Consider the following 13,494-nt stretch of genomic DNA (forward strand, 5'->3'; position numbering starts at 1 on the left):
GCAACAATGATCTATATGGTCCCATATTATATCAATAACGTCACACCAGGATTGCCCTGGGAGTCTCCAGTAATTAAAGATTAACCTTTAATTAAAGATTGTCATGTGATGAAACCTCCAGGAATACGTCTGACCAAAATTGGCAACCCTAATATTGTCCGCTATCATTTGACATGTGACTTTGTAACAGATCCAGGTCATGTGAAGGGGGCTATAATAAAAGGAGCCTCTGAGCAAGGGTCCAGGATCCTTGTCATCATGGTAGGAGTCCAGACAGTGGTAGCTTCTTTTCTGGGTGGTGCCCCTGGGTAGTGTGGCCCCTCATTTTACTTAAGTCCTTTGGTCTAGTACCCTGGCTGTTAAGTATGTAGTAGCTTTTAAGTCCTATGTATCAGGGAAGGTGTGGGTAGTCTGGGGTGTGAGAAAGATTGACTAGATAAATTAGGAAAAAGAATTAGGGCTTTCAGAGAATAGAGGGAGGGAGAAAGAAAGAAAGTAAAAGATATTGTAGGAAAGAAGAGAGGGGTACATGGAGTGATGCCAGGAAGGGAAAATATGAAACAAAAGCAAAACTGAGTTAGTGCTTGTCTACATAAGAAAGCTAATGCGGAATAAGGCAGGGGGGTGGAATTTAAAGTGGATTAACTATTCTCATTAACTCCACATGTGGATACACTTATTCCAGAATGAAAGTACCTTATTCCAGATCATCTTAATCCATTTTGGAAGTGGATCAGGAATAGTTATTCTGGAATAATTCCCCATGTAGAGAATCCCTCAGTGAGTTACATTTAAAAAGTTCATTGATGTGTTAAAATTAAATATAGCAAATGAACAGTAAACTGTCTAATCCTTTAATTTGCAGGGAGTGTGATCTCAGGGACATGGTGACATGGATTTTTCACCCTGGCTAGCACATTCAGTTTTCAGGCTAGTAAGTGTTGAGTGAATTTTTCAAGCACTACACTTATATAATACCATAAATACAGTATCTTGCACTGCCATACTGTACAAGATGATACAATATAGTATAACAAAACAGTTCATATTTATTAGAAGACAGCCACCCACCCTTTAGGAGGAAGTGGCTATTAGACTGATGACTTTTTTGTGATCTCTGATAGAGAATGTCGGCTCCCATCTTTTTTTTCTCTGTAATTATTAGTGAAGAAGGAATGTACCAGATTTCAAAAGTATAATTCAAGCACATGATTTAATATGAGATTTGTAAAGAGATGCAAAGTTGATAAAATTAAGATATTGGAAGGCTACTCAGAACAGCAGGAGACACAGCTCTGGTTTTTGTGTGAGAAGAGAGAACAGGCTGATGTTAAAAAAGCAGAATTAGCAGGCAACAGAGTAGAGAGAGAAAGGAACAAGAACAGTGAGTAAGGTTGGAGAGGTCCATTTAGGGCTTTAAAAATAAAATCTACTGTCCCCTGATTTTCCAAAGGCTTTTAAAGTGTTAACATTAATCTCTCAGACTCTTACTGAGCTGCATTTTACTGGGATACAATAAGTTCAGTAGCTAGACCAGGGAACTGGATGTTAGGATTTTTAAATTTTATTCCTAACAGTGAAGTACCTTATTCATCTCTTCTTTGTTCCAGTGTAATGTTTTCTTATTAACCAGGGGTAATTTGAGTGTTCTGTCAGTTTTTCTCATCATATTTCAGTTTGAGGCAAACTGGAGGGGGGTTGTTTTCTACTTAACATTGTTAAATGATTATTACCAAAAAAAAAAAAAAAAGAAAAATGTAGTCACAAGAATATTCTCTATTTTTAGGATTTTTTTTTTTAACAAAAGGAATCTGATTTTTCTAATGCATTAGCTTCACAAATTGTGTCTGCTGCTTTTCTGAGCCACTGTTCATTGGCATGTTTTTTGCAGGGAACTTCACACCATGGGCCAAGTTCATCCTTAGTAGATGCAGCTCTTGATTAGAATTGCATCTGCTTCCGCTAGGGCAAAATATAACCCAGTATAACGGAATGTACCACTTATTCAGTTATCCTCATGAAAAATATCTTAAGTTGGGACAGCAATTGATTATCATTCATCTTCCAGGCAATAAATAATTTATGTTAAAATAAAATGTATCTTTTTCATTCCAATAAACAGGTCTCTGCAGTCTTCCTTCTACAAATAAAAGGGGTTTAGAGCGGCAAGTTTTGATTAGTACAGCTTTCTCTAAAGCACCCTTTATATTTTTTCATTGGCTGTGTTTGTAACACATTTTTAAAAACTGATCTTAAAATAGCTTCACTAACATTTTTGCCACCAGTCTGGATGGTAATAAATTTATCATAATGTATGTCTCATCCACATTGGAGCCTAAACAGGGAATAACTTCACTGAAAATCTTTCTTATTATAGTTTTGATGTGTTTCAAATCTAGCTTTCAAGAGTTTTGAACCTGCCACCAGAAAATTTGATAAAGTCAATATCTGCAGTTCCTGTCTCCAAAAAACGGTAAAGTGTTTACATTTTATGTTCTAATAAAATATTTTTTTTTTGTGGTGCTTAATATTGTAGGATCTCAGTGAGCTTTAAGGGAAATATGAATACAGAAAATCAAACAGTACTGGCTAATATGAAGATTATAATTTATATTTAAATCCCAGTCAATTTTAGAGGGACATTTAACTTAAATCTGGCTCACCATTTAATTTTTTAAAAAACAAGCTTTTATGAAATCTCAAAACCAACAGAATCACTTCTGATACTTAAAAATTCAATTGAAATAAATATCCCATTGCAGTGCCTGAAATGCAAATATTACAGCACTAAAAATCTGAAAGTGAAACTGATTGAAAATCAATATGAATGTTACTTATACAGACTAACACGGCTACCCCCTGATACTTTTATTTCTATTCTCCTGTCTGAGAGATGCAAAAAGTAAATTGGATTTTATTACAAGTGAAAGAATTCTTAATATAAGGTGTTATGTCCTCAAATTGTATACTAGGTGAATATAGTAATTGGGGGAAAATGAAAAAATGTTAATTGTACATTTATCTATGCATCACAGTAGGTTGGGCCTTTCTATAGCCAGGCACTTGTTCAATAGTATCAATCTAGAAGGATCCCAAAGTTCTTTCTTTATCCTACAAATGCCTACTATCTGGCATAGAAGTGAGTAGTCTCATTGATGTCAATAGGACTATTCACATGTTTAAAGTTAATCATATGTTTAAGTATTTTGCTGGATCAGAGCTCTACTGCGATAATGTTTATAGGATCAGGCCCGAAATAAAAACAGCATCACCAAAATGGAGCTGCTGCTGGAGCGGGACTGAAAACCATGAGCACATGGCATACAGCACAGCAGTTGGGATGGGGGAGTCTACTACCATTCCCTTAACCTGTGCTCAAGACAGTTTGCCTGACAAAGGAAAAAGGATTCCTTTAAACTAGCTAACCAACTAATTCCACCTATACTCCAGCTGTTCTGTAAGTAGTCTTTGCCTTATAACATCTTTTATACCCCACGAGGTGATTGAAAAATGCTAACACAACTGCATTTTCCATCCTATGATATCATTGGGAATCTGGCTAATTTCCTTAAGTCTGGCAGTCTGTCTCACATATGCAATGTGCTGATTATACACTCGTGAAATATTGTTTGCTTATTAGACTTGGCTTTTGAAAACCACTAAAGATTACAGACATTCTGAAAAGTTTTAGGGAAGTAGTATTTTCCCACAGACTGTGTGATTGCATTATTGAATATTTCTTCCTTAGCCAGTATCTTTCAGACATCATAAATTGTTCAGTTTTGTCCTTTCTCCTTTAAATTGAACAAGAGAAGCCTCATGCACTTTATGCTTGTGTAGGTTACGCACAGTTGTCTCCAGTATCATTTACCTTTTCACTGATCTGTCTAATAAGTATTGATATTCCTTTTTAGCAGATACTGAAATTAACAAGTGGTTATTGGAAAAATATCTGCTAAAAGTTCCATTATGACTCAGATAAAATTGTGATGTGCTCTTGTGGTTCTTTTCAAAGGATATTGGGAACAGGCAAAACACGTTTGATGCTTTTTGTTGTTTGACATGAATGCTTTGAGTGAATGCCTACATGGAATTATTCCATACTAAAATGGATTATTAACATTTAGTAAATTTCCCCAGCATTTCAATAGATTTTAGTAACAGCAAACTCTGTTTTACCCAATCTCAATATTTTATGTCTTTCTCTAGGCCAGTTGCTGATTTCCAGCTCTTTGTGGGCTCTGTAATAGAGAACAAGTCTAGTGATCGTTCAAAGCCAGATCTTCAGCTTCAAACTCAGAGGCTAGCAGAGAAGGTACTCTGGCACGATAAGCTTCTTTATTTGATACAATAACAAGCTTATTAGATAAAGGAAATGTAGCAAATTCCTTAGAGAAAATGGTACTCACACACAAACAGCTCCTACTGATTCCAGTGACAGCTGCACCCATTTGACTGAGTGTAACATAACAGCAGCCATTTGACCCAATTGAACATGACCTCTTTATGGGAAATTAGAGAAACAGCGTTAGATAAGAGTACTATAAATGATGTCACAGTTTGATTTAAAACAAAAATAACTTGGGAGTAATTAATTGTTCAATGTGACATTGAGAGGTGAAGTCTAAAGTGTATACAGAGTCCATTCTGAGTCCATACTATTTAATATTCTCCTTAATGGTTTAGAGGATTCCATAGATTATAGTGAGATAAAAATGCTGAACTCGGAGGACCATGCAATTGAATCTCTATGGATATAATTCCTAAGCTGTAAAAATATAAATATATTAGTAGCCCTGTACTACTGGTCTCCAGATCAAGAATAAGAAATTGAGCCCACAAAGTTGAGACACACCAAAGAGGCAAGTCAAATCTGTAAATGATACAAAGCTGATAAGTATCACAAATACTTGGGCAAATAGAATTATAATAGGATATGATCTTAATATACTGGAAAAATTGATTACCATAAAAAAACGAGATTCACTAAAAGTGAAAGTAAACTAATATGCATAATACACGCATAGAAAGCTGTGTGTAAATACTACAGAAGGATGTTGTTGTGCAAGATTGAATGCGTTGCCCGTGCAGTTTTATCACAAAACAAGTAAATATTAAGAATGAATTATACTGATAGAGTGTCACATGTAAAAACAACTGAAGTAACGATTGAGTGTTGGCTAGGCCTTATTGGGATACTGTATTCAGTTTTGACACTAGACTTCCAACAGACTGGAAGGAGTTCAGAGAAAAGGATCAAAAACCAAGAGGTTTGGCGAGTGAAACTCTGAGGGAAAGTGACAAGATCTGGGAAAGAGATGAGATGATTGAGGGAAGATGTGCTGATTGAGGTACTGTGGCCAAGGAGTGCTTTGTGTAGCTCATAGATGAAGAGACAAAGGCCTAAAACCTGTTCTGATTTACACTGGTTGCCCGTAGCCTCAGGGGACTATTCTGGTAGCTGGGGATCAGCTGAGAATAAAGGAGTCCACCCAACCTCCTACACTGGTGGCCAACAAAAGGTTGGTGGGAGCCAATATCACTGCTGTACACCACCTAAGAATACCCCTATGTGTGGAGAATCCTCCAGTGGCCAGCTAAAATGGTTTTAAGGCAACTTAAAAGCACACATATGTATCTGTATATCTAAGAAGGGTAGAATGCAAATTACAATTGAACTAGAATAGAGATGGGATTAGAACACTGAGATATACATTCTATAAAATCAGCAGGGTGTCAAAATAAGGGATTAGATAAAAACAGGCACCTTGTCAAGACTATAAATGTATACAAATGGAAGAAGTTTAGAAGCAAAACTGGTGAAATAGACTGCCTTGCAATCAACAAGGTTTTTGATATAATAGGCATTATGGGGAAGTGGTGGAATGACAAAAACCAATAGAGGCACTGTAATACCTGGTTACAAACTAGGCAGGAAGGATAGACTAGGCCAAAGAAGTGGGAGAATAAAGCTGTATCTCAAGGATTCCATAGATTATAGTGAGATAAAAATGCTGAACTCGGAGGACCATGCAATTGAATCGCCGTGGATATAATTCCTAAGCTGTAAAAATATAAATATATTAGTAGCTCGGTACTACTGGTCTCCAGATCAAGAATAAGAAATTGAGCCCACAAAGTTGAGACACACCAAAGAGGCAAGTCAAATCTAACAAAATGAGACTAGTGGGAGACTTCAGCTGCCCACGGGTTAATTGGACAAATGGCACAGTAGGATAAAGAAACAATTTCTTGATTCTTTGGAACACTTCTTAGAACAGCTAGTTCTAGAGCACACGAGATTATTCTTGATTAAGTTTTAGGTAACACACGAGCTAATTCAAGAAATGAAAGTAGCTGAGCTATTAAGTAAGAATGATCGCAATATAAGTAAGGTTCAACATCCAAGGGGAAGGTAAAGCACCGCACAAGTGACACAGTGACACTAAACTTTAGAAAGGGAGATTTCAATTAGATGAGGAGGCTTGGCAAAAAGGCCCTATAAAAAGTAAAGGAAGTAAATTAGAGATGGCATGGTTGCTCCTTTAAAAAAAAATAGACCCTCACAAGGCATGCATGCTGCTGAGCAAAAATAGAACCTGAACGGTAAGGGGTAAACCAGTATGGCTAAATGGTAAGGTCTGAGAGGCTATTTGAACCATCCAGAAAGCCTTCAAAATTTGGAAGCCTGATCCTAGTGAAGCCAGAAAACAGGAGCATGAATTAAGGAGGCATGTAGTAAGATAGTAAGAAATTAAAAGGGCCAGAATTAATTTCAAAGAGTAGATATCTAAAGGTGTCAAACAAACAACCGGAGACTCTTTAAATACATCAGAAGCAGGAAGCCTGCAAAAGAATCAGTGGGTCTGCTGGATGAGTAACTGTTAAAGAGAACAAATAAGGAAGGTAAGGACGTTGCTGAAAAGCTAAATAATTTCTCTGCATCAGTCTTCATTTCTGAGATGTTGTGGAGATCCCTATGCTGAATCTTTTCTTTTCTGGTAATAAAGATGGGGTGCTCTCTGAGGCTGAGGTGACAGAAGAGCAGTTGGCACAATTAGATGATTTAAAATGCAATAAATCTCTAGGCCCAGAGGGTACCGCCATGATTTCTGAAAGAGGCCAGTACCAGATGCATACAAGGAAGATGGAAGACACCCGCAGAAGGCAGATGTGGGATAATCTGCCCCCCATATTATATCTCATCCTGATCTCTAATAGTCAGAGACTGGCTTAAATCCTGAAGCATGATTTAATATCCCTTCCAAAAAATTTTTTGCATTAATTTTAATAAATCTGAATGTTCTTGATATCCACAGCCCAGTCTTTTCAATCTCTCTTCATATGAAAGTTTTTCCAGGCCTCTGATTGTTCACATTACTATTCTCTGAACCCCTCTAGTTCTGCAATATCCTTTTTCAGATGGGGCAACTAGTATTGGACATTGCAGATGAGGCTATACCAGTGGTGGACAACCTGCGGCCCGCAAGGGTAATCCGCTGGCGGGCCGCAAGACAGTTGGTTTACATTGACCATCCGTAGGCACGGCTGCCCGCAGCTCCCAGTGGCCGCGGGGTCGACTGCCGCTGCTCCCCCGTCGACTCCGCCTCTTGCCACGGCGGAGTATGGTGGAGATGGTTTGGAAATAATGAACGCAAGTCTACCTTTCTATGAGGGGAGGGATTCATTAGATGACCCACTGTATGTCCCTTCCATCCTAAATGATTCTATCCAATATAGTATTGCATGTCTAATGAAGAAAATGATTTATTCACCTGTTTTTATGTGTTTTTTAGCTAAAATGTGATACGGTAGTGAGTGAAATCAGCACTGGTCCAGGAACAGTGAACTTCACAATAAATAGGGAATTATTAGCAAAGGTAAGTGTTTTAATACATGTGAAATATTAACAATAATGACAAAATTAGCCCCTCTACATAGAAATGAAAAACATCTACTGTAGTCTTAGCGTAGAACTTTACATTCAAAACATTCATTGTTTCTGTTTGAAAACCATATATTCCCTCTCTCTAAGGATTGAGTAAACAGCTGTCTTTTATTATGCATGCTGAGAATTTGGAATCAGGTTCACAAGATCTCTTCTTAAAAATATAAGGAAGTCGTTTCTCTGACACGGCTTGATAATTCTGACTTTTCTTCTTCCCCTGTTCCCTTTAAAGGCTAAATTAGGGTCAGGTCCTAAAGCGTGCAAGTCAAAAATTTAATCTTGGTTCTTGTGCTCCAAGACCTTTGCTAGTGGTGGAAAATACTATTTTATAAAGACATCTAGAATTGTAATTTTTGCTATTTAGATTTTACTGTATTGTGGTTTGTTACAAAACAGGAGTGTTTCTTCTTCAAAGACTGGTGGCTAATTGGAAAAGACAGCTTAAATGTTAAATCAGTAACTTGCTGGATGGTAGTTGGCCACTCACCTTCATCGTTGGTAGTATTATCCCAAAGCAGACTGATTTCTGGGTCCTTCTTTTAAGATCCTTAGGGAGATAGATGGATGGTTGGTACAGCTAAACTCAAAAGTCCTTTTGTCGGTTGGTTGCTCAGCTAGTTCATAGAGCTAGGTGCACCATATAGTTGTTCTGAAAATCTAAACCAGAGACTGAGCAGTGGATTTGACAGGTTGTTGTCTTGGAAAACTGACTGCCTGTCTCCTGGGGAAATGAAAATTCTCATCTATATTGATGAAGCCCAAGAAGTTGCCTTTTCCTGTAAAGACTTTTGCTGAATACTTTTACGTTGTGGTCATCAATGTGTATGTAATAGAAATTAAGAATACTCTCATTCAGTCTGCTTCTTAGTTATTAGTGCTATGTGCACTTCTATTGATTAGATCCTATTTTATTTCTTACCTTATCCTATGAAAAACATTAACATAGTTACAAATGCCATAAAAGTATCATTTAATTTTAAACTGGTTACATATAATCCACCTTAACAATATGTGAATTTAGTGTGACTGTTCTATCAAATTTTTATTGGCTCTTGTTTCACAGCTGATTAATGGGCAGGATTTGGTCAGATAGTTAAATCAGAGGAAAATGAGACCACTGGCCCGTTGTAATTTTGGTTATCTAATGGGATGGGCCCTGATACTATAGTAATACTGTAAGTGCCATTATAAGAGCATAAAATATTTCTGTTGAAGAGCAATTCAGTTTCTGTGTTTCTGCATTAGCGGCCTTTAACTGTTTCTGTGGAATCCTCGTATTCTTCGTTAAAATCTTTGCTCTTCATGGATGTATCATACCCTTCAGCAAGCTCTGTCAGTATCTGTAGCCCAACATGCTAAATTTTTGGGACACTGAAATTTCTGTGACAGACAAGTATATACAAAAACGTATTTTTACTGAGCTAATGCAATTCTTTTTTATATATTGAATTAAATAAAAATCTCAATTGTTAATGTTTTTCAATGTATTTTAGTCACCCCTCATAATTACAAGGGACAAAGATGCAAAATGCAAGGTGGTGCAAAATGTTGTGGGGTGAGGGGCCCACTAATCCTAACCTAACCCTACCTCTGAAGTTTCTTCCTTAGCCCTCTAACCTAAGTGACAAATGGTGATATTAGTGGAAATCCGGCTTTTCTGGTTTTCTGATTTTCACCAAAATCAATGGGGCCTAGAAAATTCCCCGAAATTTTGGAGTTGATGGGATGCAGTTTTAAAAAATTGTTGTTACAGACGGACATATCAAAATGTCATGGGGTTGAGTGTGAGGCCTTGCTTTGTCTGGCCAACTATGCATATAACCCTCAGTGGGATTGCTTATATGCATAAAGGCTGCAGGATTAAGCTCTTAGGCAATTAGTAAAACATGAAAAAAATTCTTTGTTGATTGCTTTTTTTCTGTCGATGAAGTACTTTTCCAAGCCATTTTTTTTCTTGCTTTTTAGACTGTGTTGCAGCAGGTATTTAAAGATGGCTCAGAATATGGAATAAAAAGTGAACTTTTCTCTACGCTTCCCAGAAGAAAGATAGTGATTGAGTTTAGGTGAGTACATGGGTGAAGTCCTTTTACAAGAATCAATAAAATACCTTATTAATAACAAAGGTGATACTGCTGCATTGTTATATGTATGGTATTCAACTACATTAGTACATGGGTAGCTTATTTGCAAATACAATATAAATCATATTTGGGGCTTTTCCCCCCCTAGAACTGTTAAGTATATCATCACTATTTAGTGTGATAGTTCAAGCCTTGATTTGACCCTCATTAAGAATGTTCTGATTTGGAGGATGATAGTCTTTTTTGTTTTAATTAATTCTGTTATGAAGAAACTAAAGCTGAATTTTCAGCCTTTAGCATCCATTTTTTAGGTTTTAATTGAGCTTCAGTTGTTGTGGGTGCTGTTCTGCACCAACAGTTATTTGCACCTGCAATTTAGATCACTTTGATGCCTACATCCAAGATTTTCAGGAGCAATCAAGCATTTGGATGTCTAAATGTCCTAAACTGCAGGCACAAAACTACTGGTGCAAAATTGTGTCTCCTGTTATTTGTTCCTGAAAAAACAGATACCTGGTTAAGACTCTTTATTTCCTTTATATTTCTGTACTCTGGTTTGCTTGCTCACTTGTGCATCTTCCACCAGCTGGTTAGGTTGGCAACTGAACAGTGAAGGTATTGTCAGGTCAGAAATAAGTAGTTGGCTGTTTAAAATTTTGGGCTGGATGTTCAGACCCAGGCCTGAATATTTTTTTCAGGCACAAATAATTGTGAGCACAATTTTGTGTCCACAAAAAATGGACTTCGGTCTGAAAATGTGGCTCAAAATTATAAAAAGACCCATTTGCCTTATCTTTGTTGTGCTGCGACCTGGACAACCTGCTAGCAGAGGGAGCACAAGAGAACTAGCAAATCAAGGATACTACAAGTGTCCAGGAGAAGTAAACTTTAAATGCCCTGAGGTTAATTAACCTAAATGATTCTGACTTACAAATGGGGAAGTAAATGAAACCACTTTGGCTTGTTCTCACCTGGGGTGGGGAGTGTGTGTGTGGGTGCTTTGGGTTTGAAAATATTTACCAGAGCTCTGCTCTGGTGGGGTTCGACTGAATTTAATCCCTGTAGATAATAATACTTGATTGCCGTTACTTGGAGTTGGTATTTGAAAGGGAGTATGCCCTGAAGGGCATACATACTGGGTAGGGCTTTGTATGAGAGCCTTGCAATGGAGTCACATTTACTCCTAGGAAGGGAGGTATCGTGTAAAAGTGAAGGTCTGTTGTGAAAATTCCATACTTGCATAATTTTTATAGAGTGACAGAGCATGGTGTGAGTACTTCGTTATCTACTTAGGATTGTATTTGAAAATTGTATACTAATTGGGAAGGCAACACGTTATTTTTTTTTTTTTTTTTAATGCCTTGCCCTCTGGAGCAAAATTGGGACCTGGATCCCAGCTCATAATTAGATCAGGCTGGGAATTTTATTGGAAAGGGTGGCAACTGTGTTTTTCTTTAGCACTTTTCAGGACATGGGAAGAGTGTAGCAACTGTTTGGATGTTTGTTAGGGTAGACAATGGTCTGGCAGTTCTGTTTTGTACAGTCAACAAATGTTAACTGTGGGTATTTATTGCAGTTCACCCAATATTGCCAAAAAGTTTCATGTAGGACACTTGCGTTCCACGATAATAGGTAAGTACACATTTAACTACAGCCTAGAAAATCATCTGTATCTCCTCTATGGAGTTCAATAGAAAATCCTATTGAATTTCATTCCTATAGTGGAAAGGCCATGTCAGGCCAACCTTATGTTTAATAAGAACCTCCTAGCAATTAAACAGTGAAGGAAGGGAGTAAACAACAAAAACTCAGTCCGTTACTGACAGATTTATTAATGAGCACGTTACTTAGTTTTAGTAGTGTGAGCTTTAAATGAGGAAATCCCAAATTAGAGATTTAAAATGGCATCCTAGGAAGACACTGATAGAAGCCTTTGTTGGTATATTTTGAGTCCTTTTAAGGGTAACTTTCATTTCCGGTTTGTCCAGTTGTCTTAGAAGTTGTCTGACATCAGGTTTGTTTGTAATTCGTTAACTACTATATGTCAGTATTGCTGTCATGGTGGTTGTGGGCCCAGTTCTGCCCTCAAATATATGGGATAAAACTCTCGTTGACTCCTGTACATAACTGAATAGTTGTGTGTTCATTTGCTGCTCAACACTCCAATGGCACAAAAGCTATTAAGTGAAATTTTAGCTTCATTGTTTTTTCTCTTTCAGTATTTCCCCATATCAGTGTATAAAGTGCTACTTTACTGACAAGGATCACTGTCTGCACTTCCTCTATTGAGTTAATACTGCATCCAACCATTCTGTAACCATGTAATTGTCAGCTAAGTGATACAAGGTGTCATAGCTCCTCCTTTTCACACCATCTCCTGTGGGGAGGACCATTCCCCCAAATAATCCTATAGATCACTGTCTACACAGAAGGGATGAAATAAACTGAATAGAATGAATGAATCTAATAGAAAATTATGGTTGGGTGCTGTAACATGGTGTCAGGATGAAGGTTCTGGAGAAAGACAGAGCTCTGCAGCTGAGTCACCCTGATATCAGACCAGATGGGTCCTTTTATACTCCTGCATCGGAGCTAAAAGGGTGTAAGCCCCTTTAAAGCAGGGGAAACCAGGGGCAGGGACACAGAAGTTAAGCAAGGAAAAATCCTAAGAACAGCCCAGCTCAGGAGAAAGATGAGGTTGAGGGTTTTTTTGCATTTTAATTACAGTAATATTAAAAGCAAGCTTCAGGAAGGGGTTAAGACTGGACCCTGTCTCGTGGGTAAAATGTGTTAGGAGCCGGGTTGGAGTGCAGCCTGTTTACAGATACTGTGGTGATTCGAGCACAGCACTGGAAATCACGAGTTTTTGGTTCTTTTCTCAGCTTTGCCACTGACACGCTCGGTGAACTTGGGCAATCACTTAACTTCTTTGTGTCCGTTTGCCTATCTGAAAAATGGGGTGGGGGACTGATATAGTCTACGGTGGTGTTGTGAGGATGCACTGAAGCTTGAAAGCATTTTGTGATGGTCAGCTGAAGAGCACCATATAAACATAAAATATTATGTTTATTTTCTGTATTACAATGAATGAATATACAGCACCTTCCAAGTGGACAAAAAACCCCCACAAGGCCTGTAAGAATTAACAGTCTGATTCATTTCAGCAAGAAATTTGGTAGAACAGTACATTTTATTGGATTTGTAATGAGGAGGGAATGCAGATTGTATGAAAACAAAACTAGTATTAAGCATGAGAGAACACTTACTGTTTTGAGTAATAATAATAATTTTGATTGATTACCAGGGAATTTTGTAGCAAACCTCAAAGAAGCACTTGGACATCAAGTAACAAGAATAAATTACCTTGGAGACTGGGGCATGCAGTTTGGTATGTTTATTTTCTCTTTCACAAATAACATTATTTAGGCTTACAACCTCAATTTCTTGCTGCCTCACTGGATTTGA

At 37.6% G+C, this 13,494-nt stretch overlaps 1 protein-coding gene across 1 annotated transcript in view; it reads left to right on the plus strand.

Moving 5' to 3' along the window:
• RARS2 (arginyl-tRNA synthetase 2, mitochondrial) overlaps positions 1-13,494 on the plus strand; it is a 59,272-nt gene that overhangs the window by 5,851 nt on the left and 39,927 nt on the right. Inside the window, exons 2-7 of the mRNA XM_024201826.3 lie at positions 2,400-2,473; positions 4,210-4,315; positions 7,797-7,880; positions 9,914-10,011; positions 11,606-11,661; positions 13,334-13,417. Of these exons, the coding sequence (XP_024057594.1) occupies positions 2,400-2,473; positions 4,210-4,315; positions 7,797-7,880; positions 9,914-10,011; positions 11,606-11,661; positions 13,334-13,417 (502 nt within the window). The remainder of the gene's footprint in view (positions 1-2,399; positions 2,474-4,209; positions 4,316-7,796; positions 7,881-9,913; positions 10,012-11,605; positions 11,662-13,333; positions 13,418-13,494) is intronic.

This window comes from Terrapene carolina, unplaced genomic scaffold, assembly GCF_002925995.2.
Source record: "Terrapene carolina triunguis isolate 2854851 unplaced genomic scaffold, T_m_triunguis-2.0 Scaffold42, whole genome shotgun sequence".
In the NCBI taxonomy this organism is placed as follows: Eukaryota; Metazoa; Chordata; order Testudines; family Emydidae; genus Terrapene; species Terrapene triunguis.